The sequence below is a fragment of the Rattus rattus genome, chromosome 14 (genome assembly GCF_011064425.1).
Source record: "Rattus rattus isolate New Zealand chromosome 14, Rrattus_CSIRO_v1, whole genome shotgun sequence".
In the NCBI taxonomy this organism is placed as follows: Eukaryota; Metazoa; Chordata; class Mammalia; order Rodentia; family Muridae; genus Rattus; species Rattus rattus.
Genome location: NC_046167.1, coordinates 49,844,725 through 49,865,789, shown reverse-complemented (window position 1 = coordinate 49,865,789; position 21,065 = coordinate 49,844,725). Strand labels below are relative to the sequence as shown.

Sequence of the window (21,065 nt, the reverse complement as noted above, 5' to 3'; positions counted from 1 at the left end):
GTACCTATTTATGTATTATTATGTCCAGAGTGATAGTTCACAGTGTGAATAAAAACACTCATTTGCATGTAGAGAATGAATCTTATTTTGTTGTTACTTTCACTTTTCCAATTGAGACTGCTTTCTAATGAAAGACTTGGTGAGGGGGTGAGGAGTGTGTGTAGTGTGTGTAGTTAGTTGAAACAAGGGAGTTTTAATTTGTTCAGTTCATGTTAATTCTGTCTCCTTTAAAGTCTGAAATTCAAGATATTAGGTTTATGAAGGATTGGATGACTTGTGTGCTAATTCTACAGAGAATTTTGTAACATGCTCTGTTAATGTGATTCATGGTCCCTTTAACACATCAAGTAAACTTCTGACAAGAGGGTGAGGGCTTCTGCTCCCCTTGTCTGTTTCTAAATCTTGAAAACTGTCTAAACAGCTTTTAATAATAAGGCAGTTTATTGAGGTTAAGCTCCACTGAATTTTATTTATAAGTATATAGAAGTAAATCATGGACTCGTTAGCATTTTCATTGTGGGTAATAATTTGTTTTCTAAAGGGTAGACTTTTCTTATGAAATCTATCATAGTGATCAGTAGGACCACATTTTGATGCAAGGAAAAATCCTGGTATACAAAACAACACTACAGAGGTAGAAGTTATTCATACACTCACAGTAGGGCCACCTTGCCCTTGAGTACACATTTAAAACACCTTCAAATAAGGCAGTATGGGAATGTGCACTAAAAACGGGAAGACCTGTACTTCCAACAGAAACTTGCTTTCTCCATCCCAGCAAAAGCTAATTCTGTTATGTGATGTTTAGGTTCCCGTGTCTGTTATGCCAATATTGATGAAGTTTCTGACCACCTTTTTTTTTTTAAAAAAACAACCGGCAGTATCTTTATGTGTCTTTAGAGTGTAGTCGAATAGATAATTTACTTGAAAAAAACACCGCAGGTTTCTTTCATGTAATGTTTCACTTTGACAATTTTAAAAAGTACATTGTGGGATATTTATAGTATTTTCGATCTATTTTTGTCACTAGACTAGGAGTACTAAGTGATTTAAGGCACAGGGGTTAAAAACAGGAAATGTGGTGTATAAAGTAGGTTGTCTCCAGACTTTCCAATTCGATTTCTTGAAGTATTACCGGGGAGTACCACGTTTGAAAACAACACTAGCAGAGAACCTTGAGTGAGTTGTCTGCAGAGAAATGTCCGTTATGCCAGGACGTGTTTCAGGGAAAGGGGAATCTGCATTCTTGGTATAGGTTCACATGGTACAGCATGCTTTCTGTAACTCCTTTTGAGACTTCATAAGGCAGAGAAGCGAAAGGTTTGCTTGCCTTTGGCTTGTCTTCTTTCACCTTTACATTTTGCTCAAAGTTCTACTTGATTTTTTTTTTTCAATGAAAAGTTTTGTCAAATTACTGTTTAAGAGTTTTCAATGAACCATTGAGTTGGGTTGATGTTTTCAATGAACCATGTCATGTTGTAGAACCAGACAGCCCATGTTTAAAAGCATGGAGAAGCAAGACCTCTGTTTCCTGTGGCCTTTTTGATGGCAGCTTGGCAGAATCTACCAAGACTGAAAACCTTTGAACTCAGCAGTTCCACCTCTGGATTATCCTCTTAAAGTTCATTAGCTGTAGTCCCAGCCCTCAGGATGCTAAGGCGGATGATTGCTGCAAGCTCAGGGCCCCTGATCTGTATATGTACTGTGAGCTCAAATCTATGACATTCTGGGAAGGGCAGAATGAGGGTGGGGAGCTATCTGCTTCAAGGTTAATGGAGAAGGAGACATGAATGAGAGGCAGCAGTGATGTTTCAGGCAGGAAGACTGTCCACATCACTGGGAAGTGGTGAGCATATTCCACTAAACCAACAGAATGTGCGTCTCCAGCAGTGGCCCTATTGGAGACCATGGCCTCTGTGTCTTGGGCCATCAGCGTATCAACTGTACCCCTCTAGTGTGGGTGGAGAGCAGGCAGTGGGAAAGCTGTACCCGCCTGGGAACGAATCTGTCCCAAGTAGGAGCACGATTGCATGGGAGCCTGTATTTTCTACTTGACATTGCTAAAGACCCAGCTCTGCTCTGAAAAGCAGCCCGGTTTGTTTGGTTTGCTTTGTTTCTTAAAGAATGTCACATAATTAAGTTTTAAGAAGAGAATTATAGTGTAATCTCTTTTTAAAAAATATATTTCTAGAAGAAAGTCTGAAAGAATCTACCAGATTGTCAGGTATCATTTCAGGAAAGGAGTGAAGACAACATTCATTGAATGTTTAGCTGTGACTAAATGAACCCGTATTTGTTTTCTTTTTTATTTCTTTTCAGCAGACTTTTAATTTTCAAATTTTCAAAATTAAAAAAAAGAAGAGAGGCCTAATGGGTTTAGTATGGGGTGGAGGGGACGACGACACATTATCACATTGTTACCAGGAAGCATTCTCATGAAACGGACACATTAACACCAATGTTCATCCAACAAGGGATGGGGTCATTGTCACAATGGCACCGTTCTCATACACTGCAGCCTTGCCTTTGCCAATCCAGGCTTTACTGTTTGCCTGATTAATTTTATACCATACAGCTATTTGCTTGTTTAAGAATGGTTGACTTTGCCATTTTTTTCTCGTATGTAGATAGTCAGGCCATTAAACCTGGGTGTTGCTTGTATCAGCTCTAAACTCTGTGGAGAAGGTCTCTGTTTTCTTCAGGCCCTGAAATGACACCTAGGCTCTTCCTGGGTATTTTATTAATAGTATGCCCATCCCCAAACTTGTATGACTTTCCTGCTCAAAAGAGAAGAACCTGACAAGATGCCCAAGAACCCTCTTTCTTTAACTGGATGTGTACAAACACTGTTTTCCTTGTGGGGAGTCAGGTCACACAGGCTCAGTAACCGGAAGCCCACCGTACTAGCAGCAGCCTACAGGACCTCGGTCAGAGGAGGCGAGCTCTGTGTTCTCCTGGGGGAATTTCCAGACTAGGCTTCTAGATTAATTGCTGTGTGATTGTCTAGGTTCATATCACACTGTGTGGGTGGGGACACTTTGCTGGTCAAGTATCATGACACATTCTAATTTCATTTTCAGAGCAGAGAAGGCTGGCACTCTGAATGCTCAGAAACTGCTTCTCATTCCCTCACCTAAGTAACGTGGAAAGTTGTGGGGGTTTATCTAAGTAGGGCTCTTAAAAACAACACTCACGACCATATCATACTAACCTGACACTTCCCTGCAGCTCCAAGAAGCAAGTGAGTTTTCCTCTGAATTACCCTCCCCCTCCACCCCACACAGGTCTGCACTGCACAGTTAGCACTTAATGGCTATGCCATTGGAGACAAACTAAAGCCCAGGTTTTCTAGCACACAGGCTGTCCCCACTGTGTTCTCTACACAGTATCTAGCACACTGTGGGCACTGAGCAAAACAGTGCTGACTGGGACAAGCTGTCACCAGAAGAACAAAGTTTGTGTGGAAAGCCTCAGCGACATTATCCTGTCCTACTTTCTTTAACTGTATTTTTAAATAGATCATGCTGCTTAATATCAAAAACACTGTCCTTGCTTTCCTGTGTCTTAAGAAAAGTAAGAGGTGCCCTGCCAGAGAACATCTCATAATAGGCGTGCATGATTCTAGCCTGCTGAAAGGTGATCTTATAAATTGGACACATGGTTCAGTTTTCCTCTGACTACTTATTCATTCACCGTTCATTTAGCAGTTAGTTCATGTAGATGGTTCAGTTCTAAAGAATCTAGTGGTCAAACCAGGCATGGCCATCTCCCAAGGCCATGCTAATATGTGATACTCTGCTATTCTTTTTAGCCAAATGAATTCCACTAGAGCACTACCTTCACACTTGCTGTAAACCTGTACAGCAGCAGTTTTGTCAGGCAAAGCCCCTGTATGACCCCAGCATAGCCACACTGGATGTCATGTCAAGCTGCCTGTTGCTACTGTATGTTCCAAACAAATTCTCAGCAGTCAATCGATTCCTGATCTGTTCGCTCAAAAGAACCTCACCTGCAGTCGGAGGGCAGTCACAGTGCATTAGTTCGCATGTTTATGCCTGGACTTTCAGCAAATGCAGCTATAGTTAGTGCCTGTTAGCCAACTGATGGTTTTTCCCTTGGCATGCATGGCCTTCTTGAAACTTAATAGTTCCCTTCTTCCACCGAAGCCTCTTCTCTCTCAGGGCTCTTCTCTCTCGGGGCTGCAGGCTGTGCCTGCTTTGTATACTTCTTACGGCACATTGGTGGTGTTCACACAGGGCAGGTGGGTGCTGTTGAAGAATGAGAGAATAAACAGCACACTTGTAATGGCATTGTTAACAAAGGACATACTACAATCCCTGCCTTTCAGGGTTGGCAGTGACTTGAGAGGCAAACTGAGTTGTCTGAGGTCCTGTGGTTAGTGATTGGCAAGCCAGAATTTGTATCTTAGGTGTACCCTTTGTCACCTCACAGAACTTAGAAAGCAATTAACAACTGTCAATGTTAATCATATTAAAATAGAATAAAATGTGGCAAGAGCCACCAGAGTGGACTACAGTGTGGCTCCTCCTTCATAGTCACCTACCCTGTAGAAATAGCCTCCTCAGCAAAAATCCAATTCTGGTACCGCCCCCAGGCACCAGCCAGAGGGACTTTTGAAATCCTACAATCCTTCCTCCCTTCTAGCTCTGGAGCGCAGCCTTTATTGTAGATATTTCCCATCTGTACAGCTTCCCTGGGACCGTCTCCCCAGCTGCTTCTGACTTCCCTTCCTCTCTCACTTCTCCTTGATGGAGGAGATGACAGGCCAGTCATTGTCCTTGAAGCTGAATATGAGGCCCACCCTCCCATTCAAACTCCATCTGCCTACAGCCTTAGGAATTAGATCCATTCTTACCACAGTCCTCAGTACAGGTGCCAGTGTCCCAGACGCTTGGTCCAGTCTGTGAAAGGGCACAGAGCTGCACAGACTTCTGCACCTCCTTCATTCCTTGTGATGCTGAACACGGGTAACTGTCACAAACCTTTCTTTAGAGAAGAATGACACAGAGAAAAAATGTGTTTATGTTAATGCTTTCAGCATTCTACGCTGGCTAATGGTTGAATCTGTGGGCATGGCATCCCTGCATACAGAAGCCCAACCATACGTTTCCTTCCCCTAGTCAGCAAAAAGCCCCTTTGCCAGCTGCTCGCCACCAAGAGTCGGGCAGAGTAGCCATCTCCAAACATAAATGATGCCCAGGCCATCACTCTGCCTTAAGTTTTCTCTGCCTTTGCTTCAGCACTAGGGTTTAACCAACTGAGAGCTTCACCAAATGAGGAGAGCAACTAACACACTGACAGATTATTTTATACTGCTTTTCTTTGCCACTTAAAACCTTTTCATGTAACTGTCTTGTGTGAATTTGCTATATGTGACTATAAACACAAACCAACTGCAGCAAATTGTGACCAAACTTGTAGTAACTGTGTGGTCTTTTTTCTGGGATCATCAACATGTTCCACTTAAAGGGGCCCAATGTTAGATACGTACCTAGTAGTCTACACATAGGGAGTTTCAGGAGCTCTGTGTTAACAAATGAATGAGTGTGCATCCACTTCCTTTAAGTGAAATGTGGTGGTTCACTTGGCAGTAAACTCAGCAAGAGGAGACACAGGAGCAGACACAGAGTCACTGTGTGGCCAGAGCTCACAGTCGCTGTGCCTGGGTCCTAAGATTGCTGCCACGCCCATCCTAAGCAGCTTAGCTTTGTGATGGGTCGCACTGTAGTGTGTGCAGTGCTGTGGGAGAGCAGCACTTGGCCTTAGCAACATCCAGCTCAGGCTGCTCAGCCATCGCAGAGCTGCTCAGCCTCGGCCTGCCCCTTCGCCTCCACACTTGCTGGCCCTCCCAGCGTGCCCCATAGCCCTGAAGCACTCATTGGTTATTTTGTGAACAAACACTTATTTGTGTGTGGGTTTTTTTTTTTTTTCCTATTCATAAAGATAAAACTCCAAGAACTACAAGGCTCCCTTTCCCAAGGTTAAGGTTTCTGCTATTCATGCAAATCCTGAAGTTAGGTTAACAGGGAAACCTTTTTTTGTTTTTTGGTTGTTTTTTTTCTTTTTTTTCAGTTTCTCTCGGAAATGTTTTTTGGATGAAGTATTTCTTCCTGGCATTCTTACTACCTGCTATCGCAGCTGTGTCTCTAGAATTGTGTTGACTAATCCAGGGCTGTCTCTACTGTGGGCTACTTTGTTGGAGATGCTCCAATGTTTTTCCTATCGGGGTCAGAGGGGGAGTTAAGCATAGTGTGTGGTCACCGGGCATGTACCTGCCTTGCTTGAGTGGAAGCTCCATTTTTGGCCTAGTGGTCAGCACTGACTCCCCAGTCTCACTTTGCATTAGAGTTTTTAAGTTGTAAAACCACCCTTACGTGTCCAGTCGTTGCTAGCAGCTGTACTGCAGTGGAACTAAAGGAGCGGGTTTCACACAACGGAGGCTGTTGAGTTTTAACCCCTGACTCCTTAGAGCATCACTGCTCTCCGGCTGGGCTTGAGGTAGTAATTGTGCATGTTAGGTGTATAGAGATGAACATGCACAAGCTGCGCTCCCTCGGTGACCAGACTTCTGAGTGGTACACATTCATGTGCTCTGCTCTAACACCCAGAGTAATGGTCCAGGGAACGCCAGTACCATGGCTTTACTTTGACTGGAAAAGCTGCTGTGTTCCACAAGTTTGTATATTTCACTGTCTTTGGTCCCTTTTCAGCCCTGCTTGCTACCCTGGGAGTTACACCTGTAGTCCTAGCACTCAGAACTAGCACTCAGAAGGGGACTCAGAGGGATCACTAATTCAGAGTCATCCTTGGCTGCATAGTGAGTACAGGACCAGCTTAGACTGCAAAAGATTCTGCTTCAAAACAGCCAGGGGAAAAAGGATTGTAGTTAATGGTCTCTGCCTGTCCAAGCTATGTGTAACATTCTGCGAGGATACTGCCCTTCAGCCTTTGTAGTTAATTCTAGAAGACAGTCTAGAACATTCCACTCCAAAGGAAAGCAGTCATTCTGGGTATAGGAGAACAATACTGTGCTTTTGCGTTTTTCTTATACTGCAGCAATGGTGAACTGTAGGATATGCACATGTGGTCACCATCAGTCCTCACTGCAGTCTGGCAAAAGAGGTGCAGAATCTATACTCACTGGGCATGTGGGAAAGCCTTCCCCCAAGAAGTCCCCGCTGGGAGGTAGTTGGTTCAAAAAGCTGTGACGGTGCTCTGTACCCGTAATCTGGGTGCTGCTGTTAACTCAACTATGCTCATTAATTCCAGACCCACAGTCTGATGTCTTTATTATGTCCAGACTTTAACTTGATTTATAGAATCAAGTCTAATTAATCATGTGGAAAGCTTTTCTTGTGTGTAAAGGGCATATGGTTGGACACATGTGGCGTGCACATCTATGTATCCTGCTCTATCACTGTTTACCTTACCCCCTTGAGGCAGAGTCTGTCACTGAACCTGAAGTTAGACTGACAGCCAGGAAGCCCAGTGACCCTCCTGTTCCCTCTCCATCCCCTGACCCGCCGCTTCCCACAGCCTTAACCAGCCTAGCACGTACATAGGTATTTGCTTTTCATGCATTGTCTTCGTGCTTGCATAGCAAGCACTCTAATCCACTGGGTGATCTCCAAGACCTTAAGATTTTCAACTTTGAAAGTCATTCATGGGCTGGAGACATGGCTTGGCAGTTCTTGCAGTAGACCCTGTGTTGGTCCCCAGCATCCATGCTGTTTGGATTACAACTGCTTATAACTCCAGTTCCAGTGGATCTGATGCCCTCTTGCTTCAGCAGGCAACTGCATATGCATGCTACATGTAAACACACACATGCACATGTGCATGCACACACAGAGAAAATAAAGTGATTCCTTAGAATCAAAATGTCATTCTGCATAATGCTATGATGTCTAACCTGAGTCTTACAGATTTTAGCACCCTCCTTTGATCCCCTGTACTTTGATACACATGTGAAATATGAAGATATGTAACAGTTTTGATTTTGAGACCAACTGATAGTAAACTCAGAACAAACAGTGACAGATAGTCCTTTCACCATTCACCTTCTTGATCTCTAAAGGAAATGGGCAGTAATGGTGCTATTCTCAGTTTCACTTCAGACCACTTTGACAGTTGCATTCTGATGCTGCAGGGAGAGGGCTGGCTGAGGATTTCATTGAGTGCCTTTCACTTCTCACATCTTGATTTCAGGTGTCAGAAACTATTTAAAAGAAGCACTGGTGAATATAATTGCTGTGCATGCAGAGGTAAGCTGTCATCCACTGTTCCTACGGACGTAGGTAACTGAGGGGAAGAAGGAAAGAAGCAAATTGGATTATTATTCACACAAGGGGGGGGTCTCTTTTTCCCCTTCAAATGTATGTTAGTCATATAAGTAAAATAGAGCTCAGCTTGTGTGTGTGTGTGTGTGTGTGTGTGTGTGTGTTTATGCGTATGTCTTCGTTTGTGTCTTTTTTACATGAGTCTATATGTATGTATGTAAGTGTATGCCTATATGTGTTGATGTGCATGTGTATCTCTGTGTGCATCTGCTTGAGTTTGTGTCTGTGTGCATGGGTGTGAGCACCCACTCCCGAGTATGTGTGTTGGGGGGAGGGGCGGTGTAAAACTGAGACTTTTTCTGAAATTACGCATGTCTTATGTGATCCTTACCACTGAAGTCAGTAAGTTAATTGTGTTGCTTTGGTGTGTGTAGATGTTACTGCCATGGTTGCACACCTGTCCCCCACAGTTATTATTTGAGGTTTTACGCTGCCTTCCCTCCTGAACATCCTAAGTGTGGCAGTCTGTTCGAGGCACACTGGAAAACAAGCTGTCCCCTTTGGTGCCACAGTGACCATTGCTGCCTGCACTGTCATGCAGTGATCTCACTGTCTGTTATGGGTCCATTGCCAGCACTCCCAAGGTGGCTCAGAGAAGAATGGGAAACCATAAAGTAAAGCAAAGCCATAAAGGTTACCACTGTTGTCCAGGCGCCTCCTCTGCTTAGCTCTAGCATTCAGGCAGTTGCTACTATGGCCTTCCTGTCTAGAAGGTTTGGAGAGCATCGTGGTATCTGGGAAAATATGGATAAGGACAATAAAATCAGAACAGTGTAACAGAGGACAAAACAGAGGTGATGTCATCTCCTTACATTTCCACGTTTTAGCAGAGGAGTGTGTGAGCTCCTCTCTAGAAGGATTTTATTTAAAAATTCTTGTGTTAGTTTCTTTTGAGATTAAAGCATAAGCGAAATCATTGGTGGGTAGGAACATCCTGTATGCAGAGAGTAGAGGAACTGCAGATACCAGGATTGTAAGGGTCGCTCTGGTCCTGTCCAGAACGTTGGCTGTTCGCCATTATCAATAGCTGTGATATTATTTAAGTATCAACCTCTCAAGTCCCCTTTCAGTTTAGCCCAGTAACTCAAAGTAGAATTTCACCAGGGCTACCTTTTGTGATAAAATCTTAAACTGTCAAAATATTTGTTGAATATTCAAATTGTTTGTTTGGGTTGACACAAATGTTTAATTAACACTAGCACTTCAAAGTGGGAACTGGCAAAGCTAAAAAGAAAACATTGTTTAATTTGTGAATTAGCAAGGTAAAATACTTTACTAAACCTCCAGGTACAACTTTGTCATGTGATAAAATTTGAAATAGGATACCAGGGTGGCTCAGCAGATAAAACACATGGTGCCAAGGTTGATAAACTGAATTTGATCCCAGAAACCCATGTAGTGGAAGAGAGAACCAATTCCCAGAAGTTGTCCCCTGACCTCCACATACATGCAAAGATATATGTGCATGTGAGCATACACACACACACACACACACACACACACACACACACACACAAACACAGAGAGAGAGAGAGAGAGAGAGAGAGAGAGAGAGAGAGAAATACACAAATAAAGAAATAAAATTTAGCAATACTGTTGTTTGTCAAATAAAAAGAAATAATGCATTCATAGTGCACAGTAAAACTGGAATGCTTATCCAATACAGAATAGTGAACGTCTTCTGTATTTATATGACAGCGCTTCTCACTATATTACCCAAGCTGGACTCCAGCTCCTGGGTTGACGCACTCTTCTGCTCATCTGTTTGAGTGGTCAAGGTAGCAGGTGCACACCACCACACCAATACCTTCGTTCACTTCATCTTTCTTTAACTGTGGCAAATACATAACCACATACTTTTAGAAATTTTCAGAACAATTTTTAGTCAACATCTGCAATGCCTTTTAAAAAGGAAGTTGTTTTTGTCATTAATCGGTGAATATAAGGAAAGCGTATGTCTGATTGCAGAGATGGCTCGGTGGGTAAGAGCACTTGCTGTCTAGCAGAAGACATGGGTCTGGTCCCTGGTATCACCTGCTGGCTCATCACCACACCAATTCCAAGGGATCTGATGCTGTCTTGTGATTTCCACAGGCACCAGGCATACATAATGTGTAGGCAAAACACTTACACATACACAATAAAATAAATCTTAAAAACAAAAGTTTACATATAACAGTGTATCTTGTTTTGCTTATTACTTTGTTATTGGTAGACACAGCCAGGAAAAGTATCTAATACACCGTCTCTTTTTCTTCTAAACCTCCCATCAGGTGTTCACTATCTCCAAAGAACTGGTGCCCCGGGTCCTGGCCAGAGTGATAGAAGCAGTCTCTGAAGAGCTGAGCCGGCTGATGCAGTGTGTCTCATCCTTCAGCAGAAATGGAGCGCTGCAGGTACCAAAATCATCCAGCTTCACGAAGAATTGTTTTGAAATGGGAAACTGTGTTAGGCATAGCAGATGTTTTCTATGCACATGCTAATTGCACAGGTACACACACACACACACACACACACACACACACACACACACAGAGTGGGGGGACGGGCATACACACTGCAGCACATACAACACTTGCATACATACATACAAGCCATACCCACTGTACAGCACTCACACATATGCACATAAACACACACACACACACACACACACACACCCATACTGTATATTCTCTGCAGTTTCCCGAAGTTCTGTTTCAGGCATTAAAACAGAATAAGACCTTTAAGAGTTTTATAAAACTATTTAACACAGACACATATATCTCTTCCATGTGTTTCCAAAGCATTCAGTGATGTGTAGTTCAAAGGTATAAATAGTTGTGTCCTCCTCCTTGGTGAGGTAACTATTATGACAGGTGCACATGTAGAGGGGACAGTGACTCCTACTTGTAAGCTATCTGTGTATTGAGATATTCAGCAGTGGTGGGATGGGGCTCTAGCTTAGTGGTATAGGGTGTGCTGGGCTGGTGTGGAACCCTGAAGGTTCACTCCTCAATGATACACATATGTTTGCAGACACACACAACAACAAAACACCATGACAGCTCTTCAGCTGATAGCTGAGGAAGCTCTTTCAGGCCTGCTTCCTGCAGTTAACACTTGCAAACTTAACATCTATATCTAAGAAAATACCAAATGATACCAAATACAAACTGGCATTGAGGTAGTAGGCGTAGAAAAAATGATACTTTAGTAAATTTCCCACTTTTCCTGGGTTTTTAGCCTGAAGGTTATCCCACTTCAGTACAAGTCTTATCATCTTTGTGGTTAGATTTCAGAACTGCCCCAAACACAGGCAGGTATCCCAGAGCACAGCATTACAGCCTATATGCAAGGCCCAGATTCTCATCTCATCCCTTGAACATGTGTGCGGGTCTGACCAACCCGTCTGAGACAAGGAAACTTGAAATAAGAATGGAGCTGTAATCCCAGCTCAAAGAGGAGAGACAGGAAAGTGAAAAATTCAGAATTTCCGTAGCCTATATAGTGAGTTTAAGGCCAGCTTGGCAATTCATCAAGACTGTCTCAAGATAAAAAGAATAAAGGTTGGTGTGGCTCCAGTGAGAGTGGTGGTGCATATCTCCTCAGAGGAGTGCCAGACTGCCTTCCAGAGCAGGGACACTGCTGTCCACCTGGCAGTCACTAGCAAAGCCTCTTGTTACAAACTGCCTGTGGACCGTGGCCACCATCCCTGCTGTGTGGCTGCGTCTCGTTCTCTCAGCTGTTGTCTCTCTTTCCTGATGGTGTGTTACTGCATCTTGTCAGGAAGTTGTAGTATGTCACAGTGGCTCTCCCTTATCTGTACCACCAGGCAAGCTCCCCAGTGCTGCTCCTGCTAGGCCACCCAATGCTGACATTGGCAGAAGCCAGGGTCTGCGCTCCTGCTCTCATGCCCTCTCAGCCAGCCCACCTGCACCCATGCCTCCAGAGCCAGCTCCACTGTGCTGCCCAGTCAAGGTGTGGGGCCCACTCCCGAGTGTTGCAGCCTGTGAGGGGCTGGACCAACTCCTGCTCTCTCAGCCTCACCCTTGCCATCGCCATCAGGGTCAGCTCCACTCTGCTGCCCAGACAAGGTACAGGGCCTGCTCTCCAGAGGGCTACAGCCAGTGAGTAGGCAGGGCTAGGTCTCCTGCTCTCATGACCCAAGCAAGGGCCAGTTCTTCTGATTGCCACAGGTGATGAGGTGGGAGGGTGTCACCCCACACCCATACCTACTGGTGGGGCCAGCTATCCTTCTCTTTCGCCTTTGGTGCTGCTTATGGAGCCTGCGGGACCATGGCTAACTCTACTGTACTGTCTGAGCTGCTCAAGATGCAGGGCCTATTCCCCCAGCGCTGTGGCTGCTAGAGGGTGCCAAGGGTAACAGACAGGTCTCCAGAGCACTGCAGCCAGTGAGGAGCAAGGCCAGTTCTGCATGCTCCTAGTGGCTGCCCCAGCCAGACCAGGTTCTCTAGGGGTAAGAAGAGCCAAATACACTGACACTGACCCCAGTGGCTGTGTAGCCATGGACCTAGATAGACATGGCTCTCAGCAACAGCTCAGACTGGCATCTCACCATGGCCCCAGGTAGCAGGGCTGGCCACTCACAGCAGGCTACTCCTCTCCACCCTGAGTCTCCAGTTCCACCTCGCTTCATAACATTCAAGCTGCTCCACTCCTCTTTCTCTCCCACCTGACTACCACATACTCACACATTGTGTGCCGCCTGCTACAGGCTGTAGGGGCCATGCAGCCGGCAAGCCCCTGGGTGATGTCCTCCTGCAGGCTGGTGTTTACAACCTTCCTGCCCTGCTTTGGGGAGGGCAGGTCTGTGGACGGCAGGGCAGTCATGGTGGCCATGCTGCCTGGATTTGATTTTTATGTGTCCTGGGAATCAAACAGCTTCAGCTACCAAACCAGCCATCAAACTAGGATGCTGTCTGTCTGTTTTACATTTATTTTTAGTTATATTAAGGGGAGTTTGGGCTTCATCTTTGCATATGTGGATCCAGTTGTGCTGTTTCTGTTCATTGAGTGGGTACTTATCCCCTGAACCGTGTGTAGCCCTTGTTGAAATCAATTGCTTCTTATTCTGCATCATTGAGCTCCGTGCCTGTCCATGTCTGGTGCCACCCTGATGTGAGAGTGTTTGCGATTAGAAAATGTGAGGCTTCCCAGTGCGTTGTTTTCCAACATCATTTTAACTTCTCTGGGAACTTTGCATTTCCATATGAATTTTAGGATTAGCTTGTCAATTTTTGTTGATTTTTAAAGCTTATTCACAAATATAACAGAGATTGGATTGATTTCATAGAGCTTGGAGAGGAGACAGTATATATAAAATGGTGCAGTAAATCTTAGGAAGCAAGTCCAGCCACTCAGGCTAATGTTTCAGGTCCGTCCGTCCTTCTCACTACCAAACTAAAAGGTGGTAATTCCCATGGCTCCATGGCCAACCCCTGTCACGCCGTCATATTTGACAGCAGGGTTAAGGGAGACACTGGTATTTTAGAACCATTCTTTGTTGTTACAGCCAGCCCGGTCTGTCAGCCCAGATCCAGTCACCTGGATCCACTCTTGCTATCATTTCTGCCTGATACTTGTCACTCTTGCCTTTTTCTCATCTTTAGGCCAGACTTGAAATCTGTGCTCTGAGGGACACTGTAGCCATTTACCTGACCCCGGAGAGCAGGTAAGATGCCGAGTGTTCCTGTGCACTTCTTCTTGTGATCAGAATTGCCTTCCTTGTGTATTGTGTCCTCTGTCAGAAAACTTACCAAGAAAAACGCTCATAAATTTGTGTTGAAATAGTTGATATTTCATCAGAATTTTTTGCTAAAAAGCTCAAGCCTACAGGAAGAGTGATTCTGAAGGCCACTTCTTTATAGCACATTACAAATTTAATTTTTTTCATTCATAATTACAAACCTTTGTCTCATAAATAATATGGCCACGTATGACATACTTTTTTATTTTTTTTAAAAAGGCTAAGGAAATTAAATCTTTATCAGATTTGAAAGACAGTTTAAGTGTTGTAAATATCAGAGTAAGAGGAAGCCTGTGGTTTCTTTGCAAAGTTTTGTAGTGGAAAGTTGATGGTAACTTTTAGCTGTTTTGAATGAAAGTCGGGATTTCCTACTATTGAGACATCAGTAGGTCAAATGCACAGAGCTGCCTACCACACTCACAGCATTGCCCAGGAAGTGTGAGCTGTGCTATGAGCACAAGGACCTCTCATTTCATCTCTAGTGTTTGATAACAAGGCTGGACAAAAGTATGTTCTCTGTGTGTGTGTGTGTGTGTGTGTGTGTGTGTGTGTGTGTGTGTGTGTGTGAAATAGTTATCTTGAAGATGGAACTTTTCTAAATAAGGAATGTATTTATGTTTGCACCTATACACATGACTAAAGGTAATTTAATAGTTTCTTAATCATTTAATGCTTGAGGCCTGGAGCGATGGCTTAGTAGTTAAGATCACTGGCAGATCTGCCAGAGGCCCTGGGCTTGAGGCCCAGTACTTACTTGGTGCCTCACAATCTGCAACTCAGTCCCAGGGGACTAAATGCTCTCTCCTGCCCTCTACACCCATCAGTCATGCATGTGGCACACAGACATGCGTGCAGTCAAAAGACCCATGGGTATAAAATGAACATGGAAAATATTAGTACTTGGTATGTAACTTTCCATTTTATTGGCACTCTAAACATTTCAAATCTTGGAACACATTGAATTTCAGATTAGAGATGCTCAACTGTGAACTCCAGGACAGAACTGTAAGGTCAATAGCATGTGTCTGGTCACCTTTGTGTCCCACCCAGAGTAGAATGGCCTTCGCGCAAGAAAGAACAATGGCGCAACATGTTTATCCAGTTAACCCAGGCCTGTGGGGAATGAGATGTGAGACACAGTAGGAAGGGACTTGTGTCTCCCTCAGGAAAGAGGAAAGCCTACTGAACAGAAGGCAGCTCCAGATGCCAACACGCACTGTCCCCACGCACACTCCGCCACGGCCGGGGAGAGGGAGGACCCCAGGGGTGTTTCTGTGACTCTCTGGGGACTTTCCGTTCTTTTAACATGCCCTTAGTTTAAGAAACGTTGTTCAGACATTCATGTCCTGGTCAATGGAGAGTATCATTTTAATACGAGGTAGGCGAGCACCCCGTGGTCAGTAGTGATTACGTCTGTCTCTTCCAATCCACGAGAACAATAGAGGACATGAAATGTTCAAAACTGCTCTTAGGAATAGTCGTTATTATCAAGTAAGTTCTCCATTGTGACCTTCATTCCTCTCAGTAACTCTCATGACACTTTTCTACTTGGAAAAAACTGAGCATACTAAATAGGGAGTTTTTCAATTCATTCATTTTAACTTTCTCATATAAAGATATTGTTCAGAATTATATGGAAATATCTTCCTCTCCGTCCACATTACTTCTGAGCAGGACTAGGTCCTGTTCCCTGTGTGCACTGAGGAGCTATGGCTGTAAAGCACTCTTGTCCTTGTCGGTGCTGTGACTGTCCTGAGCACTGTTCTGCACACCGTCCATCTCTACTTACCCTCCTCCCATTTGCACGGTGGCTTTACCTATAGCTTTTTTTTTTTTCAAAAGAAAGTTCCCTTTCCTCTCCCCACGCCCCCAACACACACACACACACCCGTGTGCAGTCACCACAGCCTCCCGTCTCCTGAGGGGCAGTGTCACCGTGTCCGCATCTCTGGCGTGCCCTCAGAAAGCCTGCTGCTCTGCTCACTTAGCCTTGCTTCTTCCTGTCCTCTTCCTCTTGTTTTTCACTTTTACTTTTTCTCCTGCATCTTCACTTACTTCACTGGCCTTTGTCGGTTTCTTTACATTTAAAATGTGCTTAGGGATGTCTACAATGACCCCTACAAATTCTCAGAATGCAGACTGTGAGCTCATGTGCTTTTGTGTTTCAGGTCTAGTTTTAAACAGGCCCTGGAGGCCCTGCCTCAGCTTGCAAGTGGTGCAGACAAAAAGTAAGTTCTGCTGTTCTCCTCAGCCCTCTGGCCTTGCTGAACAAGCCTAACAGCCAGAGACCCACTGAAAGTGCTGAGAAAGGCTCATCTAAATAAGGAGAGCACAGGCTCCCTGGGAAGCGGTGTGCTGGGTCCCTGTGCCTCACTTACTGTCACGTGACAGAAGGAATTCTGTCTTGTAGGTCTGACTTAAAACTGCTGCATTTTATAGTTTTAAGTGACAAGTGCAGAGGACATAAGAATGGCATTGGGCTTCCTTCCTCAGCTGCAGCCCTGACTTCTGTGTGACAAGAGAGCAGGATGCAGCCATCCCCATTGCCCCACCCCCACTTTTGTGCACTGGCTTCTATAAAGCATGGAGAGTAAGACTTGTTGCATACAAGACACAGAATAGCTACGCCATTACCATACTCATAAGCTCAGCCTGCATTTAAACCTGACTCTTCAGATAACAGGAGATTGTGGCATGAGGGGAGACTAGGCCAGGTGTGTTTGTAAATGACAGTCTAGCTTCAGCTTAGGCCACAGAGACCCTGTGTCTCTTCTCTCTGTTGCCATTCCTAGGTAAAGGCTACCTGCCTTTGCTTGGGGGAAGACTCACAGTACTAGACTGTGGCCAGGCCCATCAAAATGCTGTATGGAGAAGGTGCCTGGACCAACTGTGGGTATAAAGAGAGACTAGGCTCGGGAGAGAGGGGAGCAGACCAGCTTTCCTGCTGTGTGACCCCAGCGCAGACCCTTGGGTGTGTCTCCCAGTCAGGCAAGCAGCAGAAGGGTGTCCTGAGACACAGAGTGCACTCCTTCCTTCCCTGCTTTGTTTGTGCCTTAGAAGTCATTCTGAGCCTGTTCCGTTTTCTTGAAATAAAAGATAAAAGGTAAAAATAGTCACCACTATTCTTAATAGATGGAACATGTTTCAAAAGGCATCTGAGCATCAAAACAACTAATAATGGACTGTTTGAGCTGTCATTGCCTGTGGTGCCAATACTCAGGAGCCGTGGAAGTCTGATGCCCTGCACTGTGCCCAGAACCCGTATAAGACAGTAAAGAACCAGCCTCCTGTCTCTCCTCTGTGTCATGCACACAGTCTCTTCCTCTCAAAACAGTAATAAGTACAGTTTATTTACAGGTCTAGAGCAGCCTGGCTACAAACTGAGACCTCCACGTATATTATAGCATGCAGGCCAGCACCCCTCCATACACACACACACACACCCTAATAACAGTAATAAAAATAAAATGAACAATTTAATGAATGAGAGATAATCCTGTCTTCTGGGACCATTTCTACTGTGTGTGCTTGCCAGCAGTCATAGAACTGGAAAACAAAAAGAATTTTAGTTTTTCTTGATTTTTTGAATGATGTTAAAGATTAGATCTAAGTGTTATTCTATTCTAGGGAGGACTCTAGAGAAGGAGTGTAAAGAAAATGTAGATAAATGCAGACTTGTTGATTAATGTGTTCTCTGCCCCGTCTCTTCACTTCCAGTTGAGATGTTTCTATTGCTGATTAAGATTTCACAGGCCCTGGCTTTTTTTTGGCTTTCTTCTAAACGCAGTATGGCGGTCAGACCTGGGTGACCAGATTCCTGAATATTTGCTGAGTTGCTAAGCTATTGTGATAGCTAATCCTAGGTCTGTCAGATTGGCGTCCTGGGGAAAGGGAACCTCTGCCGAAGAATGGCCCCATCACTGTGCCGGTCCATCACTGTGGCTGTTGGGTGTCTGTCTGCGGGGCATTTTCTTGATTGCTGATTGATGTGAAAGAGCAGTCCACTGTGCCCGGTACCACAGGAGGAGGGTGGCCTGTGTAAGAAGGTGGCCTGCTGAGAGCCTGGTGGCAGCCAGTAAGCAACACCACTCTGATTTCTGCTCCAGGCTCCTGCCCTAAGTGTCTGCCTTGGGTTCCGCAGATGACGGATGGACTATAACCTGTAGTCCAAGTAAGTCTGTCCACGTTGCTCTTGGTCATGGTGGTATATCAGAGCAGCAGGAAAGCAAGCGAGGACAACCGCCCGATCTTAGAGTCTCCATCACTGACAAACACCGTGTCCTGAGCAGATTGCAGGAAAGGGTTTGTCTGTCTTCTGCTTTTACATCATTGATCATTGAAGTCAGGGCAGGAACCTGGAGGCAGGAGCCGACGCAGAGACCATGCAGGAGTGCTGCTTACTGGTTTGTTCAGCATGGTTTGCTCCATCTGCTTTCTTACTCAACCTAGGACCACCAGCCCCAGGATGGCACCATCTACAATAGGCTGGGCCCTGCCCCATGAATCATTAATCAGACAATGCTCGATTCTGAGGTTCCCTCTCCGCTGACGACAGTTTATATCATGTTGGCATACGGCTTGCTAGCACAGACCTTTGCTGTCAGTGTGTAAAGCTCTCTCCTCCCTCCAGGCTCCTGGAAGAGCTGCTCAACAAGTTCAAGAGCAGTATGCACTTGCAGCTCACCTGCTTCCAAGCTGCGTCTCCAACAGTGATGAAGACATAGACTGTGGAAGAAGATCCTGTGCCAGACAGACATCCCAGTCCAAGCACTGCATTTACCTTCTCTCTTTTCCTCAGCATGGTGGTGCAGAAAGATGTTGATGAGTATTTCATTTCAGCCGATTTAGACTACCATACAATTTTGTTATTACTAGCTTTGGTCCTGTAAGGCTGTGTAGCATACTCTTCAAAATGTTTTTTCTTAGCTCTATGTTTCTTGGTGTGAGTTTTGGGGGCTTCTCCAGCATGGCCCAAAGCGGCCCATGGTGTGTGTGAATGTGCTTCGCAGTGGCGCTCCACCTGGCCTCAGTGTTGGCAGTTTCCAGCCCAGGGGAGGATATGAAGTCACAGCTTTTGGAGCTGTCATAAACTTTAAACCCACCATTTCAAACAAGTGGTTCTAGGCGCGCTCTCTCTCTCTCTCTGTAAAGAAAAATATACAGTCTACATATAAAAATGTTAAAATCTGTGATGCAGAAGTTCCTGGATGAACTCTGAATTTCATAGTCTGGCTTTCATTTTTCCCAGCGTTCAACACTGAAGCTTCTGGTTCTCACCCTTAAGTTGATGCATCACTGTGCAGTGTTGTGGGGAGGGTTTACAAGGACCTGAATGTGGAGGCCCTGTCACACCCGCAAGCCCTGTGGCAGGCTTGTGGTCTTCAATGCAACCTAAAGATTAAGGCAGGCTCCTCCCTCCTGCAGGCTCCTCCCCCTGCTACTTTCCACACTGCGAAATGTCTTGCTCCATAGCTGGGAAGATGGTGCCCTGGCACAGGCTGTGTTTGTAAAGATTAGCGGTGCCTCGGTGACCAGGCATGGAGCAGTGACTCACTGCTCGCTGGCCGGCACGGTAGAATCCGGTCACTGCGACCTGAAGCAGCTTTTACCTCACTGCATCTGACCCTAGCTTCAGCTCTGGTTCACTCCAGACAGATCTGTGGCGCCTTTCTTTCAGTTGACAAAATTCCTGTCACTTTTAGTTCAGGTAATTCCAGAGCACAGCATATGCACACTATGGATTATTTGAGGTTAATAACAGTATGTTTATTTATCACAGTAACTGGAAGTACAAATTTAATCCTTTGTTTGCAAAGTATGTATGTACAGCATTGTCTCCTCAGTGCACTGGTATTACATCTGGCATAGCCAAACTGAATTCCAAGGCAGAAGTACACAACCATTGGTTGTTTAAACACCTAATAAATACACTACACAAAGCCAGTAGTCTTCCTTCTCTGAAAAACCTCTAAGTGTCTTTATTTCACCATTTTTATTAGCTCTGTAATTGTTTATATTCCTGGTTTTAAAATCCAAAATAAATAGTGATATTCTCTCTTTTATCTTGTGTTTGTGTCTTCATTGTTAGACGACATTTGTCAAGTGTCTTGTTATTTTCATTAGGAGTGTGCCACAAACACTAAATTACTTCACTGCATGCAGTGGTTTGGGCAGCTTATAGGCAGGCTAACAGAGAGATGAGTTGCTTCTGAGACCTTAAGGCTGGACACACACTCTTGCACTCACATCGCTGGTTTCCTGACCCTGAACTTCACCACAACCCACTTCTTCCTCCCAGTTCAACACAGTTTTTGTCATCCTGCCTCTGGGGCCATAGAGAGCACATAAGCATGCACAAGGGTTGATGAACTCCCAGCAGCATAGAGCATGGAAACACTTAGGGCGTAGAGATGGAGGGTGGTGGCATAAAATCCCATACCAAAATGAGGAGGTTCAGAGACAACTTCCAACAAGTCATGGGGGACTTCTTGGAAGAAGGGGATTTCAAAAGCTTGAGTTAAAGAAGGTGAAAGGTATGACTGGTGGTGGAGAAGAGCCAGCAACACGATGATTTAGAAGGAAGTTGCGAGACAGAGCAGGCTTGGAACAGGTGACAAAGAGGGTGTGAGGGAGAGTGGCGGTGCTCAAAGGCTCTCTTCCTTGGGGAACTTCTTGCTTTAGCAAGGCCTTGTCTGTGTGGCTCAGCATGGCTTCATGAAAGCTAACACGTTGGTCTCACCTTTAGGACTAAAGGACTACTAGAAATAATTTGGCTTTTCTAAGACTTTCTATATCAGTGTACCACGAAACTGGCATGTTCTAGAAATGATTTGGTCATTGCAGATTGCAAAACAAGCCCTACTGGCACAGACAGGGGTGTAGCTCACTGACTCTGATCTCTGTAGGCCTTGCAGTTCTTAAAGAAAATGCAAGGACCCTGTGACTGCAATTCTGGT

The 21,065-nt window shown here is 44.9% G+C and overlaps 1 protein-coding gene across 3 annotated transcripts in view; it reads left to right on the top strand.

Annotated features, from left to right (window-relative positions):
- Positions 1 to 19,254, top strand: part of Exoc2 (exocyst complex component 2) — a 133,638-nt gene extending 114,384 nt beyond the window's left edge. For all 3 annotated transcript variants that reach the window (XM_032885097.1, XM_032885095.1, XM_032885096.1), the window contains 5 exons: positions 8,230 to 8,285; positions 10,634 to 10,756; positions 13,973 to 14,034; positions 16,278 to 16,337; positions 18,740 to 19,254. In XM_032885097.1, coding sequence (XP_032740988.1) covers positions 8,230 to 8,285; positions 10,634 to 10,756; positions 13,973 to 14,034; positions 16,278 to 16,337; positions 18,740 to 18,833 — 395 coding nt within the window. In that variant the 3' untranslated portion in view covers positions 18,834 to 19,254. The remainder of the gene's footprint in view (positions 1 to 8,229; positions 8,286 to 10,633; positions 10,757 to 13,972; positions 14,035 to 16,277; positions 16,338 to 18,739) is intronic.
- The last annotated feature ends 1,811 nt before the right edge of the window (positions 19,255 to 21,065 follow it).